At 48.7% G+C, this 15,908-nt stretch overlaps 1 protein-coding gene across 4 annotated transcripts in view; it reads left to right on the top strand.

The window, feature by feature from the left end:
• MBP (myelin basic protein) overlaps positions 1-15,908 on the top strand; it is a 157,104-nt gene that overhangs the window by 15,834 nt on the left and 125,362 nt on the right. For all 4 annotated transcript variants that reach the window (XM_017866100.1, XM_017866102.1, XM_017866099.1 and 1 more), the window contains exon 2: positions 10,039-10,123. In XM_017866100.1, coding sequence (XP_017721589.1) covers positions 10,073-10,123 — 51 coding nt within the window. In that variant the 5' untranslated portion in view covers positions 10,039-10,072. The remainder of the gene's footprint in view (positions 1-10,038; positions 10,124-15,908) is intronic.

Below are 15,908 nucleotides of genomic sequence, written 5' to 3'. Positions count from 1 at the left end.
ATAGTTTTCATGTAGAAGGAAATGAGTTATGGAGTTATTAATATATTTTGAGTCTTCAGAGCATACATGTGACACGAAGGAGAAAGCACCCTTTAGCCTGTTGATGGAGGTCTTTTTCATAAGAAATCCAGGACTTCAAGCATCAAGAAACCAAAGACCAGGTCGTCAGGTTGGTGAAGTCACAAACCATGTAGCAGCCAGGAGCACAGCGCAGCTCCGACCTGTTGATGCTGGTGTCAGACCCTGCTGTATGGACTTGTGTGTTACTTGGGTTTTCTTTTTTTTTTTGAGACAGAGTCTCACTCTGTCTTCCAGGCTGGAGTGCAGTGGCACGATCTCAACTCACTGCAACCTCTGCCTCCTGTGTTCAAGAGATTTTCCTGCCTCAGCCTCCTGAGTAGCTGGGATTACAGGCACGCACCACCGCACCCGGATAAGTTTTGTATTTTTAGTAGAGATGGGGTTTCGCTGTGTTGGCCAGGCTGGTCACGCATTACTCAGTCTTTCTAAAGCTCATGAGTTTCAACATCCGTAAAGTGGGGAGCATAATAATAGCACTTGCCTCCTTGTACAGTAGACAGGACTAAGGAACTACACTTCTGACCTGTTCCATGAGAACCTAGCCCATAGTAAGCACCCCATCGATGCTGGGCTGCTACCCAAGCTTTCCTGAGCCCAAATCTAGTTCTGTTCAATGTATCATTGTGTCTCATGCTGTGTCTTCCGCCCTCCTTTTCTTTAAATATAATTGTAAATTGCTATCATCCTTTGTCTTTCTAATGTGTCTTGCAAAGTTAAGGACTCACCCAGTAAAATACTGCACACCCATGTGAAGACATGGGGCCCCTCAGGAGATCAGCTCACAGCCAGTTCTTTTGTGAGACCATGGTGAGGTTAATGACCACATATTGCATTCTTTTCCTTGATTAGAACCTGGAGGGCTCTGGAAAATTCCAGAAGGTTCTGAAAGGCAGTTGCCCAGTAAAATAACCACACACCTATGTGAAGACGTGGGGCCCCTTAGGAGATCAGCTCAGAGCCAGTTCTTTTGCAGGACCATGGTGAGATTAATGACCACACTTTGCATTACTTTTCTTTATTAGAATCTGGAGGCTCTGGAAAATTCCAGAAGGTTCTGACAGGCAGTCGCCCAGTAAAATGCTGCACACCCATGTGAAGGTGTGGCACTGATCAGAAGATGGGCTCTGAGCCAGGTTTTCTGTGAGACTGTGGTGGGGTCTGTGGCCACAGCATAGCATTCTTCTCCTTGATTAGAATCTGGAGATTTCAGATCAACCACTCTACTTCCCCATGATAGCAGCAGAGCCGAACATCTTTCCTATCATGGACTCCGTGATGGGAATCTGGGTTTTCAGGAAGATTCGGTTTATTTTAGCCAAGACCCAAACGACAGCTCTTATGTGTACGCATGGCCTGAGCCTGGGGCCAACACATTTGTTCCCTACACACAGACTATCAAGAGCCATTGTGCCTGGTGGCAAGGAATGTGTGAGTTCCTCTGCAGGTGAATTCAAACATTGTCCCGTTCTGTTAACACCAGCCCTGGCTGTAATGCCTGAAGTCGGTGTGGTTCCTCTAGTTACCAAGACCAGGGCCTGGGGTCATGTTGACCCTGCAGATGGTGGTATCAGCAAAGGCGTCACTCCCTGCCACAGCTCAGGAGGGACATACAGGTGGCTACGGAGGATCAGCTGGTACCGGCATGTAGTGTTCCTCTGACTTGACAGTTTGTAACCCAGCGACCTGTAAAATATGAACCAGTGGTTTCCACGGCAGCTCCAGGAAGCCGCATCCACCATCGGGGCTTTACAGATAAGGAGGACAGAGCCCACGTCCTCAGAGCAGGCAGGGAGAGGAGGAATAGGAAGGCCCTCGCCCAGGCATGTCTGGCCCCAGGCCTTCCCCACTTCCTCCCTGTGGCCCACGGCTCACCCCATCCCAGCTGCTGGCCCCTGGGTTGGGCGGCTTGCGCATCACACACTGGGAAAGGGGGCTCAGCAGGACCTGACCTGTGTTCCTATGACTAAGCCCCACGTGACTGCGAAACTACCAGGGATCCCACCGGCCGCAGAGCAAGGGCGTGTCACATGTGCCTGCATGACTCTGCCCTCCCCGTGCCATCCAAAGGCCAGTCCCAGCGTGACGGTGTTGGCGTGGCTTGTCAGGACTTACACGGGAGGAGCGGTTTCCTCATGACCTCGCTATTTTTACACAGAATTTCGTAACTCGCCATCATGCTGCTAAAGCTGAACACCATGCCTGTCATAAACATGTGGATACATTCACAGGAAATTGCAAATGCTAATCTAACTGACACATGGATGAGCTATTCTTTGATCTGCCTTTTCTTCCCACAAAATGCTTTGTTTTGGTTTAGACAGGTGATATGGTGGCAAGCTGGGAACTCCGGAGCCAGTAATTTGCTGCTTGATTCTGATAATGGCTTTCTCTTCTCTGCAAAGTCAGCTGATTCTGTAAGCAGTAACTTCAAGGGACCACAATCAGCTTTCCAGTAAACTCCACTTTTCTGTAATTCCATCGTTTTCTTTTAAAATGATTTTTGATAACTTTAAGGCAGTGATAGTCAGTGCCATAAATCTCCTTGAATCTGCTAAGCCAGAAGAAAATGAAGGATGGTGATGACTAGTTTACAAATAATATTATCGGATACCCCAGAGCAAAAATCCCCATCCCAGGAAATAGAGAAGCTACTTTCTTATCAGGCACTTCTCACACGGGGGAATGCAGATTGGGGTTTTTGGAACTTGCTTTGCTTGCAAGTCCTGTGGAGGCCCTAACCCAGGGCTGCCTCCTGAAAACTGCCAGGAGCCTAGGTCCCCCAGTGTCTCAGGGAAGCTTGCTCTAGGACAGACATGGATGCCTCAGATGAGTTTTGACACTGTCCTTTGCAGAGATTTCCAGGCTTGCGGGTTGTTGTTCCTCTAGGGCCCCAACCCTCTGGAACACTTGCTCATCGGCAGAATCAACTCACTGTTCAGCATGGGCAAAGAGCAGTGTCTGTGTCCTGTGGTGTAAGTCGGTCCCCCACCTCCCCATGAGTGCACCCGTGCATTGGCAGATTCTGTTCTATTGGGTCACTTCATGCCACACTCAAGCTCCACTCACGGCGTCTGTGCGACAGGGCCTTTGCACAGCCATGCCCTCTGCCCGGAACACTGTTTCCCTCCTCAGCACATTCACCTGCACCTTCTGCATCCTGCAAGTCTCCACTTACTTCCCACTTCCCTGCATGTTACCCCCTAGGGCTGCTGCGAGGCGGCACCACAGGCAGGCATCCTGAAACAGCAGAAGCAGCCCCCCACCGTCCTGGAGGCCAGAAGTGCAAGGTCAAGGCGTTGGCAGAGCGGGAGCTCTGCAGGAGGCTCTGTCTTCGCCTCTTTCAGCTTCTGGTGGCTGCGGCAATCCCTGGCATCCTTGGCCTTGTAGCCATGTCATTCCAAATCTCTGCCTCCATCGTGCGTGGTGTCTCTCCTTGTATGAAATGCTGTGTATCTATGTCCAAAATTCCCTCTCCTTGGTCAGGCACAGTGCTTCATGCCTCTAATTGCAGCATTTTGGGAGGCTGAGGTGGGAGGATTACCTGAGGTCAGGAGTTCAAGACCAGCCTGGCCAACATGGTGAAACCCCATCTCTGCTAAAAATACAAAAAAAATTAGCCCGGTGTGGTTGCGGGCACCTGTAATCCCAGCTATTCTGGAGGCTAAGGCAGGAGAATTGCTTGAACCCGGGAGGTGGAGGTGGAGGTGGCAGTGAGCCAAGGTCACGCCATTGCACTCCAGCCTGGGCAACAAGAGCACAACTCCATCTCAAAAAAAAAAGAAAGAAAAGATCCCTCACCTTTCTCTTGTGAGAACATCGGTCATTGCATTTAGAGCTCACTGTAATCCAGGATGACCTCATCGTAACTTGAGGACATCTACAAAACCTTCCATCCAAACCAGGCCACCTTCACAGGTCCTGGAGTTCGGACTTGGACATACCTTTTAGGTGGACGTGATCCACCACATATTATCCTGGGAAGCGTTTCTCGACCTGCAGGGTCCGGGTTCACGGCCACCCACCTGCTCCTAGGCATTCTCCAGGCACACGCCTCCCCTGCAGAAAGTGGGCCCCTGTCCTGGCCGGCCCGTCTCTCTCCCAGAGCCTCCCAGATGGCAGCAGCCTCAAGCTTGTGGGTGGGACAGAGTCCACAGTGAGCTGGAAACAGAGAAGGGGGAGAGGGAGGGAGATGAGGAAGAGAGGGGTCTGACCCTCCTCCCAATACAAAAACCTCAGCTTCCCCTTTGCACTGATGTTGGAAGAACTTCCCACGTCTCCCTCCCCTTTATGGGGTCTGCACCCATGCGTGAGGGCTGGGAAAGCCGGCGCACCCAGTATCAGCGGCATCCTTCTCATGTTCAGCTTGTCACAGTGATGAGCACGCCATCAGGACATGTCCGACCTCCCGCAGGTGTGTGTGGAAGGTGGAACAGGATGACGGAAGGAGTGTGCAGTGCACGCATCTCAGAGCTTTGCCGCCACCCGCCTGGGCAAAGCCAAGTGCCTCTTCTTCCCACGCCTTGTCCTTGGCTCTGAAATCGGCCGTTTCTTTTTGCCGCGCGCGCACGTGTGTGTGTCTGTGTGCGCCCACGTGCATGGTGTTCATTTTATTGGTTTTCGGTGATGTTGGTATCTGTGTACTATGCTCCGAAGACAGAGTGTTACAATAATACTTTTGGTCTGAGAGATAAAAACAATTGTCTACGGAACACAGGCTTCAGTGCTTGGGTCCTGAGAGAACGAGAGGAATGGAGGGACGTGGGGGGAGAGAGAACAGAGACAAGGATAGTGAAAGAAGAGAAGTCCCGTCACTTGGTTTCATTTTTTTCTTTTAGGTATCTTTGGTTTGATTTTATATATAAGTTGCTTGTTCTTTGAAATCTGTTCTCCAGGATTTCTTTTTCAAATGTCGAAGAAGCAGGGTTGTATTCTCCGCCCCTCTGACTTGAGGCTGTCACTGCCCATGTTGTAGGGGTGAGGGGCTTGTTTTCTCTCTGCAGGGAGGGTGGGCGGTGTCTACAGCTCTTCCTGAGCCTGCCAAGCCAGGGCGTGGTCTCCCAAGCAGTTACCAACCAACGGCTGCGGGGGTCACCAGGCCTTGGCATGTGGGCAGCGGCCCTGGCGAATCCCGCCCTGGGTGCTGGCAAGGAGGCAGAGGCCTCACAAGACCGAGTGGACCTGCCCAGGGCTCACACGACCCCAGGGCTCTCCCGTGGGGGTCTCCTTCCTGCAGCCCACAGGCTTCTGCTGCTGCCCCTGCCTGGCCTTTAGCGTCTCTACAAAGGGGCATGACAACCCTTTGGAATTTCCACAGGTCCAGTGGTTTATTCAGGTTTTCCCATTCCTGGGATACTGGATCTGCACCTCTCTCTATCTGAATTCCACATGGTATCTCCATCAATACTTAGCACACAGTTGAGGGGTATACCCTGCAGCTCTACACGATACAAATGTTTTGCTAATAGGCCTAAACACCAATGGAGTGCAGAGAGCATATGAATTCCACGCCATCATAAATTTGACCTTGCATTATGGCACCTGACATGCTTGTCAACTAAACCCTCAACAGGGACGATGTTCGCTCCTTACATTTTCGCAGGTTTGGGAGTGGGAGTAAGATGATTTGGGTAAACAAGTGCCAACTATCTAGGAAGACTGGCATTGAGGTCCTCTCTATCTCACGATGCATTTATTTCAACAAGGGATTTCACAATAATCCCATTGTTTGTAAAATTGCACTAGAAATTATTTCAAAAACAGCCAGTTTCACATTTTAATATTTGAATACTTCTCTGGCATTTGGGGCATGGTTTCTCATGAATGTCCTCTTCACTTTTTTCCCTCTTTCCTCTCCTTCCACACCCTGGGCACTTTGTGTGATCTTCAAGCAGCGGCAGCTGCATTTCCCCTGTGCCTTAGCTGTGTGTGTGGGATCAAGAGCTTTGTTGATGGGCAATTGTAGGATGTAACTTCTGGGCTTCTCAGGGAGCTGGTGTTTTACCCCTTTTTCTTCCCTTGACCTTGTCAGGTGTGGAGTGGATGCATCTAGATGTGGGAAGCCATCTAGAGGTCTCTGAACATGTGTAATAGTAAATAGGTAGCGATGTTTCCACAGCTGCTCACCACCCACCCAGGGAACTCTGGACCTGGTAGAGGGAAGAGGAAGGCAGAAAGCAGGAAACCCCTGCAGCACACCCCAACCCTAACCCTAGCCCCGCCCGGCCCTGCAGCCCACATGGGCTTCATTCTCACCCCAGTGCAGAAAGGCAAGTTTTATTACCTCTACTTTATGGGAAACTGAGGCTCAGAAAAGTGGAGTCTTGTTCCGCGTCACCCAGATGGAACCTGGATTGAGACCTAGGGCTCACCTGCCTGATTTTCACTGTAGAAAGTCAGAACTACCTAGAGAATGAAATCAGTAAAATACCTAGGAACAAGGTGTTTGCTCCCCAGCATTTCAGCTGGGAGCTATTTCCCTGCACAGATAGGCTAATGAGTTTTATCTATGCTGAATTATCCTATGGCTCCACCAAGGTGACATGTAGCCTAAGCTGCTTTAGATGTACATTATTAAAAATGAGAGCCTAACAGTTAACAACAGTGGACTGCTTCCTAGTAAATCTGGATGACTAACTTGGCCTATGCCCAATGTTAACCGTCAAGGTAACACTAAGTGTTGATAATCACACAGACATTATCAAAATGTCCAGTAATCCCAGTGGCTGGAAATCGGATCTAGAACTGAATACCAGTCCAGAAGTCTCAGCGGTCCTGATGGAATCTGAAAGTCTGTCCCTCCCACAGCTCTCGCTCAGTTCTTTCTCTCTCTCTTTCCTTTTCTGTGAGTTTACAAAGGCTTCTTTAATTACCCCAGAGATGCTTCAGAGTCAGCTGGCTTTCCTTGCAGCATTTCACATGTTTACCCAATTTTTCTCTGGCTCTCTCAATTTGATTAATTGCAAAAAACGAAATAAAAAAGATCTCCTGCAAGCATGCAGCTGCTTTTGTGTGCAGGTGGATCTTTTCAGCACATTACAGAGACCAGCTGCTGGGCTGAGCTCTTAGCCCTGTGATAGTGAGAGCTTCATCCTTCTTGAGCTCTTCTCTAAAAGGCAGACTGGGGCAGGGTCAGAAGCTAATAAGGCAGACTGCCAGTCACTCATGATTATCAGCCAGATGCTCTGTCGTTCCCACCGTAATGCTGTGAGACACATCTCACTTACCAGTGCTCGGGGCCATTTCCATTAAGGGCTCTGATGGGGGTTCCCACACATGGAGTTGTCATTTTGTTCCTCTTCTTTTCCTGCTAGTCTATAAATTTTGCATTTAAGGCTAGAATTAACCAACCCTCAGTGATCCATATAAATATTCTTTATATTAATCTGAGAGGCCAGTCAAATGCAAGTAAGTAGGCTTGTGTAGTCAAATCCAATGAGGTATATTCAGAAGTCTGATCTGGACTTGAGTTATTTTCACCGATTCTGTGTCCAGTATTCTTGAGTTTTCTAAATCATGATTAAGATCAGTCATCCCAAGCGTAACCTAGAGCTGTGCTATGAAGCGTGATAACATTTGATCAGAGCAAACTGGCTTGGAAGAAACACAGCCCCTCTCCGAGGAGCGGTTCAGCACCTTGTGAGCAGATTTCAGCTGCGTTCAAGAGCCCTTGGCCCCAAAATAGCTCTCTGTCTACCAGCAAGTCCCAAAAGATTTACATGTCCCACGTTATTCTGATTTGGGACAAGTCCTTGGAGCTCTGTTTTCTGGAAGGAGTGAGTGTTGCATGTGGGTTTGCCTAGTCCCAGCGTGAGGAGATGGGAGGAGAAGGGTGACAGGTGGATGGAGCCAGGGAACAGGAAGGGGACTGGGCAGGCGAGGGCTCTGAGGAGGCAGAGGTGAGATGATGCCTGGGCCAGGAACAGGCATTTGGAGAACACAGCCGGTGACAGGAGGTTCTTTATGTCTGGACAGGCAAAATGCTCCTGAAGGTCCAAGTTGTCAGCCTTAACTAAGGGCAGTTACCTATTTTTGCCTGTGTTTCGCTTTGAATAGACCACTTCTCATTTCTTAAACAGAAAGATGGATTGAGAGATATTTGACGTGTTTTTATTCTGTAACGTGTGTCCATCCTGCAAGCTCTTAATATTTAGTTAAAACAGCACCACATGGAATTAGAGAGCCAGAATTAGAGCGGGAATGACAGCCCCTGTGTACCCAGGGGTCAAAGTAACATCTCACGAGGAACACACCCATTCTTTCTTAAAACAAGAACACGGTGAATTTGGCCTTTCCCTTGGTTAACCCACTCTTACCCAGTAAGGCACCACACCTGCAACAAGCCCTCATTTCCCAATGAGAAGATTGCCCCTTCAAGGTTTTTTTGGTTGTCCAATTGAAATAAATTGGGAAGGTAGAATCGCACTGGACACCGAAATCCTCCGCAAAGGTAGCCTTGCGTTTTTAAAATCATACGTATCAAACGTATTTTTTTCACTCTCATGCCACGAAGCATGGGGAATGCACCTGATTCTTGCAGGTGGGTTGTGTTCATATCATCACTACAACCGCATCTTTGATTTCCCAGAGCATCATCTGTGGGCACTTTGACCTAAGTTGCTTCAAGTACACGTTTTAAATCTCCCTGCGTGAGTGCCTCACTGGCAGTCTTATGGCGGGCCCCAGTTTCCATCACACATCATGAAGGTGGGTGGGGTTTTTCCTCTGCCGTCGGCTGCTAGTCGTCTCCCACACAGTGAGGGAGGCGGACTCCGGGATGGCGACTGTGCTGTAGGCGTTTGCTTCTCTTCTCCGCAATCCTTCCAGCGGCTGTGGGGTGATGGGGTTGCCCGCCTGCAGAAAAGTGTCCTCAACCAGTCCTCCTGAGCCACCAAAAAGGGACCCAGTAACGCGGGACATGGAAAAGCTTGGCTGTCGGGCAATTCTCTTTTCTAAAGAGAGACTTTTGAGGAACACAATTTGCATTGTGTTCGGGCGTCTCTATTATTTTGGAGAGTCCCCTCTCCCCACGTTCAGAAGATGGTTCATCTTGTTCCCTCTCAAGGAAAGCTGTTCCTGGTTTTCTGCAGGAGAATGGGTACTCACACCTTTTTGCAAAAGAATACATCCATCATGGAAAACACGTCGTTGTCCTTAAAGACTCTGATCACCTGCAGCCAGGTCTGGGCTGATGGTTCTAGTGGCCCTCAGCTGAGGGACCCCAAGGCCAGGCTACGTCCCTCAGGAAGGCTGGAAGGAACAATTTGCTTGGAATGGGTGTGGCTCAATTCTTCCATTCTTTGCATATCTTGGGGAAAAATCATAAATGTGTTGCTAAAGTTTGGGTTAGAAAATAAAATGAGGAGTAACATGCTTTTAAATCCAACTTTATCTTCCCTACAAATTCTGCAGATTCTTTGGACGCTTGTCAGTTAAACTGTCCTTGGTCTGACGTTGGCTCTTTCTGTGCTCACGTGGTTTCTTTAAAGCAGTGAGCATGAATAGCTTCTTACTACCTTTTTGTTTTAGAAGAATGTCAGCACCTTTCTGACATCTCAGCTCATCTCCTTACAATACACCTGAGTGTGGGATGCAATTCTCTGTGTGTACACATATGTATGGATGGATAGATGGATGATGGATGAATAGACAGATATTTCTGTACGTATACACAGATCTGCAGGATTTCTTGAGACGGGTTGAAGTGTGTTACTGAACAGAATTTGGATGTTGTTGGGGTTCTGTTTTCTAGCTCTTTGCATGGGATCGAAAGATAGCATTTGTTAATAAGATGACTTGGACGTGTCTCTTCTGTTTTCAGGGCCTTGGTTTCCTCTTCTCAAAAATGGGCATTATATATATATATATATCACAGGAGTGTCTTTCTGATGGAAAAACAACATCGAAAACTCTAAGAGCGCTAGACTTAAGGCTAACACTTTCTTTCCCTTTCTCTTTTAGCCTCTGAAGCCTCTGAAGAGCTGATCCATTCAGGATGGGAAACCACGCAGGCAAACGAGAATTAAACACCGAGAAGGCCAGTACGGTAAGACAGGAGCTGATCCTACAAACGTGCATGTCGTTTTCTTATTAAACACAAATCCCTTGGTGTGTCAGAGGCTGCGGGCTTGGGCTCTTGCTGCCATACTCTTCTCTGACAGCTGGGTGGAAGCCTGGCCCTTGTTACTACGATTAATTATTATTAATTTATTCAGGAAGATTGCATGGCAATAGGTAGGTCCTGACCTTGCAAAGAAATAAAGGAATGAAGGAAGGGAAGGAGTTAGGAAGAAGAAAGAAAGGAAAAAAGAGAAGGAGAAAGAGAAAGAGGGAAACGAGGAGGAGAGGAAGACGAAGCAGTCCTTCCTCTTGGTCCACGTTCTGTGATTGGTCCTTGGAGTTATCAAGAGGCTCTCAGAGAGGAAAGAGATTGTAAATTCCTTTGCTCTCATGCAAAAATACTTTTGAATTTTTTTAACATTTTTATTTTTTCGATAAAGGTATTTCCAAACTGCATTCTCTCTAATTAGCTACTGGCTTGAAAGGGCATGACAATTCACACCGATTCATGAACGGTGAAACACATCAGATTTTCTTTTAGCTCAAAAACCTAATTCCATCTACTAAGGTCCCACTCCTTCCTTCTCACCTCCATGGAGTTTGCCTCTGACTTTTCACTCTGGTCTGGTTCTGGAAGAACTCACACTGAATCCCAGAGGTCTGGAGAAAGGACGGGAAGTACTTGAGCTGTTTCTTAGGACCTCTCGTAAATCGATACTCTCCTTTCTCCTGCGTGTGGCTACTTGGTTCCTCACCAGTTGTCCTTGCTTTGGGGTCATGCTCTGGCCTGAATGTGTATTGGAATCTCCCAGAAACTTTTCAGACCTGCCAGGGTCTCTGCCCTCCTCAGATCCCAGTGCAGCCGTGGGCATTTTTCAAAGCTCTCCAGGCTCTAGAGCCAAGGTTCCAGGTTCCTCCTGGTCCCATGTGTCTTGTACTTTGGCTGCCAGGATTTTCCTCTATTGATTGCATATTCACCCTCCTGCCTCTCGAACTTCCAGGAAGTCCTTAGCACAGACTAAAGTCCAAGGTCCTCAGCCTCTGGCTCGGGCCCTTCTTCAATCTGCCTGTCACTGGCCTTTCCAGTGGCGGCTCCTCGACAGCCCTTTCCTCACCCTTATCAGGGAACATTTGGAAAATACAGTTAAACAAACAGGAAACTGCAAATTAAATATCATTGGAATCCTTCTGGCTAGTAAGAATTCATCTTCTTTGTATTTCTAGTGCAGCATTCGGCCATTGTCCGCCTTATTTGAAGGCATCGGCTTCCTCTGTCCGATTTGGATTCTCTACATTGCCTTTGGGTCTCCTGTAGTGCCCTGAATCAGAGTTCTGGTCCCTTTTCCCACTGAGACGCTCAGGACAGATGATCCAATGATGTTGACAAGGACCACAAATGCCCAGGGGTCCAAGCTGTCTGTCTCTCGGCCTACCCCTGTCTCTGCACTGGAGAATCATTTCAGATTGTGAGGAATAAGCCTGCCAGTGTGCACAGAACTGTGGACCCACCCTAATTTGTATGGGGCGGCCCTTGCTCTTGGTCCACACTGTGTGGTTGGTCCTAGAAGTATCAGCAGGTTCTCGGAGAGGGAAGAGATTATAAAAGTCCTTTGCTCTGATGCAAAAATACTTTTGATTTTTCAACATTTTTTATTTTTTAAACATATATATTTTCCCTCAAGGGAAAATATTCCATTTCATTGGTACTTTAATTCCAACATAAAATTATGTGTGCTCCAACTTGAGGCAGTTGTGGTGCACTAGAATGTCCAGCTGCTGAAGATGGGCTAGGGTTAGGGTCAGGGGAATCCCCGACTTACACCCGGAATGCTTTAGAAATGTCCGCGGAATTGAACGGAATTGAATTTCAGTCTCCAGACCTCTTCACTGTGGTCTGTAGTGCATTTTTATTTAATAGTAATAATAAACTTGGAAGAAATGGGGCCTTTTCTGATGTGTACTTTAACTCAATTTCTGTGTCAGCCACAGGAGTAATTTTCCATGATTTGCTTTCAAATCATCCATGGAAGGTGAATAGGTGACTATATACTGTTCCTGTGTGTATTTTATCTTAATTAAAGTGATAAACAGTATTTAGTTTCTTACCTAAGGATTTAGAAAGACTGACTGTATAAATATGTAAATGGTTCTAGTCAATGTCGAATGGGGGAGTTGACTCATTATGTTAGTCAGCCCGAACTGTATTACTGATAAAGTCAGTGTTATAATTAGCAATAATGACCACAAATGTATTAAGTTACTAATTTGTTAAGAACATGGCTTGGATACAGTATCTGCACCAGGAGGATTAAGTTTCAGCTAAAAGTGAAAGTGGAAAAAACAGCTCTGCTCAGAGATCTCTAGGCTGTTAACACTGGTGGTATTTTAAGTCTTAGAATAACTAATTTGCAACTGCAGTTTCAAAAAACCTCTCTGTGGCGTACAGTTTCTTTCCTGTTGTTTGACACTGTAAAACACCCACATATGTTTTTAATTTGTTTAATGCTATCAGAGTAAGATTGTTGAGCCATAGCAAAGTCCATACTTAGGCTTTTGTTTTCTGAAATCACATGTTTAAAGTTCTGATCATTTAAAAACCTCAAAACTTGGAAATTTTAAAACTATGGTTCCTGTAGGTGGTTTTAAGAAGAGCTTTTTTTTCCTTTAAACTTGATGGGAAGTATTTCGTGCCCTCCCAAGAACATGCCCTGTGATGCTGCATAGCTTAGTAGAGCGTTTAAACTTGAACCACAAAAGAAAACGTGATGTGAGCTCCAGCCATGTCGCCTACCACTCTGTGGATTTCTGTCTGTGATTCTGGGAGTCATTTTTCTCCTTTAGGAGAGAGTCAAGGAAAGCTTCTGTCAGTTTCAGGTGCTGGTTACTGATCTGTCAGCCGGGAGGGACAGCTGCAGCGGGGGCTGCCCGGCCACCCCACACACGGCCTCTGCGGAGCCGCCCCACTGCCCAGCCCGGGCTGCTCAGGGCCGCCTCCTCCCCGCCCTGCTGCCACCTTCTCCACCTCTCCCCACCCACACCCGATGCCTCTTTCCTCTGCCCTCACAGAGCCTGCAGCCGAGTGCTCTGATACAGACGGTAGTGATTTGCTAATCATCCGACTTCTTCCCCTCCGACATCAAGGAGGGAACTTTCCTCTCTCTGATGCCTCCATCTCTAAGCCTGGAGCATCCCCAGCACATAACTGGCTCACAGATGTTTGAAAGAGTAAATGAATCATACCTACTTCCTAACTTCTTTCTCACATAAAAGCTCAGTTTCCTGAGCAGGCTTTGGGTGCCGTTGGCTGCTGGGGAGGCCTCGTCCGTTGCCTGCAGGAGCTTCCAGTCTCCTTTGCAAGTTTTGCCCTCAGTGACTCAGGGCTTTGAAATTTGCTTCTCTCTCATCCCGAATAAGCCACGGCAGGATGTCAGAGGAAGCGAAACTAACTAAAAGGTTAACTGTGGAATTTCTCTGATGGGTGAACAAAAAGACACTTTTCTGGAGTTGCAGTGTTAGTCCAATCTTGTGGGGCACAGGTCCCTGGTAACCAGTGGTTGAGCCGCCTTCCTGGGCCAGTCGAGGGTCAGAACAGCAGACGTCAGATTCAAGGAGAAACACTCCGCCCATCAGAGGATTGGGCAGCCTGCCCTCCTGACGCGTGATTCACTCATGTGGATGGAGTGTAACTTCCTCCAGGCAGGCTCAGGTTCAGTGCACAGCTCTGCTTCTCAGAAACGAAGAAACTCCTGTTCTGCCTTTGACTCCCTATGTTTTTTTTAAGTTGCAGGGAAATTTGGTTTCCAAATAGTTCCGCCCCACTAATTTGCCAGCTTTTTATCACTCTGCCCATTTTGTATTTGGTTCTCCGTCTTACTACAGAGCTTGGAGGAACCCAAGAAGGAAAGGGTACCGGCTGCCCTGGAGAACCCAGGGACGTGCCTCAATGCCGGGAGGGGAGCAGGGGCCAAGGCTCACCCACAGAGGGACACCCTGTCTCGGGTGGTCTTTGCCTGCCTGGCAGTCCTTGGGCCTTAGGACATAGACACTTGGCTTCACTGGCTGCTGGAGGAATTCACTCCTTTTTGAGGAATTCACTCGTTTTTGGCACTGTGAATCAAAGGGGCTGGGCAGTTACCTTTGGGAGGGTCAGAAGTGTTCAGAACAGTGCCCTGTGCCTAGCCAGGCTGCTCGTGGCTTTTCTCCCTGGGCTTTCTCTGAATGCTGTGGATCTGTTGACCTCTGGGCTTTTGCTCTCTGGGTTTTCTGGTGATCACTGAGCCTCCTGCGGATGATTCACCTCGTGTTCAAAACACCAAACGAGGCCAGGTGCGGTGGCCCACGCCTGGAATCCCAGCAGTGTGGGAGGCTGAAGCAGGCAGATTGCTTGAGCCCAGGAGTTCGAGACCAGCCTGGACAACAAAGTGAGACCCTCCCCTCTACAAAAAAATAAAAAAATTAGTCGGGTGTGGTGGTGTGCACCTACAGTCCCAGCTACTCGGCAGGCTGAGGTGGGAGGATCACCTGAACCTGGAGAGGTCGAGGCTACAGTGAGCCATGATCACACCACTGCACTCCAGCCTGGGCAACCAAATGAGACCCTGTCTCAAAAAAAAAAAAAAAAAAAAAAATGCGCACACACACGCACACACACACACACACACACACACATCACATTCTATCTAGACCAGTGCTAACACTGTATTACTGCCTCCTGTGAGCCAGGGACTTTGCAGACATTGTCTACATTGTATGTTGTACGAGTGCTTGGGGCTGCCATAACAAAATGGCACAGACTGAATAATGGCTTAAATGACCGACATTTCTTCCGTCACAGTCCAGAAGACTGGAAATCCGACAGCAAGCTGCCAAGGGTTGGTTTCCTTTGCAGCCTCTCCTTGCTTGTAGACAGCATCTTCTGTCTGCATCCTCCAGTGGCCGTCCCTCTGTGTGTGTCTGTGTCCTATTCTCTGCTTAGAAGGATACCATCATGTTGGATCAGGGCCACTGTACTCCAGTGGGACCTCATCTTAATATCATGGCCTCTTTAAAGGCACCATCTCCACACGCAGTGAGGGTTATGTGAGGCAGTGAGGGTTAGGACATCCACGTGGAGATTCAGGAGGAGCACAGTTAAGCGTATCACATGTGTTACTTGATAAACCCCAGCAGAGGCTGCACAGTTAGAGACAGTAGAGAAGGAAAACCCTGGGACTGGCATTTGCCGCCACGTCTGACACCTCCCGGGGAAGGGACTCCACGCCAGCAGCCACCTGCAGTCTCTGCCCTGTCCTCAGGAGACAGCAGACCTGGTTTCTCTTCTGCAGACTCGGGTTGGACGCTTCCTGTGCAAAGTTCCTTCTTCCTGCCTCCTGCCACAGGCCCCAGCTGGCGGCTCCTCCCAGGGCAGGCGGGCATCTGCAGAGCGCTCATCTCCCACCTGCTGACTCGTGGCTTTGCGCAGCCCTCCCCATGCTTAGGACCCTCAAAGGGTCATCTTCATTCTCACAGGGACTAAGTCTCAGAGCTGGGCCAGGCCTGCCTAAGGCCAGGTAGCAAATGGTGGGGAAGCCAGAGAGCAAAGCCAGGCTGGGAGCCCCAGGTGGCGCAGCTGGGCAGACCAGGCCTGCAGCCCCAGGTGGCACAGCCAGGCAGACCAGGCCTGGAACACCAGGTGGCACAGCCAGGCAGACCAGGCCTGGAACACCAGGTGGCACAGCCAGGCAGACCAGGCCTGGAGCACCAGGTGGCACAGCCAGGCAGACCAGGCCTGC

The sequence above is a fragment of the Rhinopithecus bieti genome, unplaced genomic scaffold (assembly GCF_001698545.2).
Source record: "Rhinopithecus bieti isolate Rb0 unplaced genomic scaffold, ASM169854v2 scaffold_84002, whole genome shotgun sequence".
Taxonomy (NCBI): Eukaryota; Metazoa; Chordata; class Mammalia; order Primates; family Cercopithecidae; genus Rhinopithecus; species Rhinopithecus bieti.
This window is presented reverse-complemented; position numbering and strand designations above follow the sequence as displayed.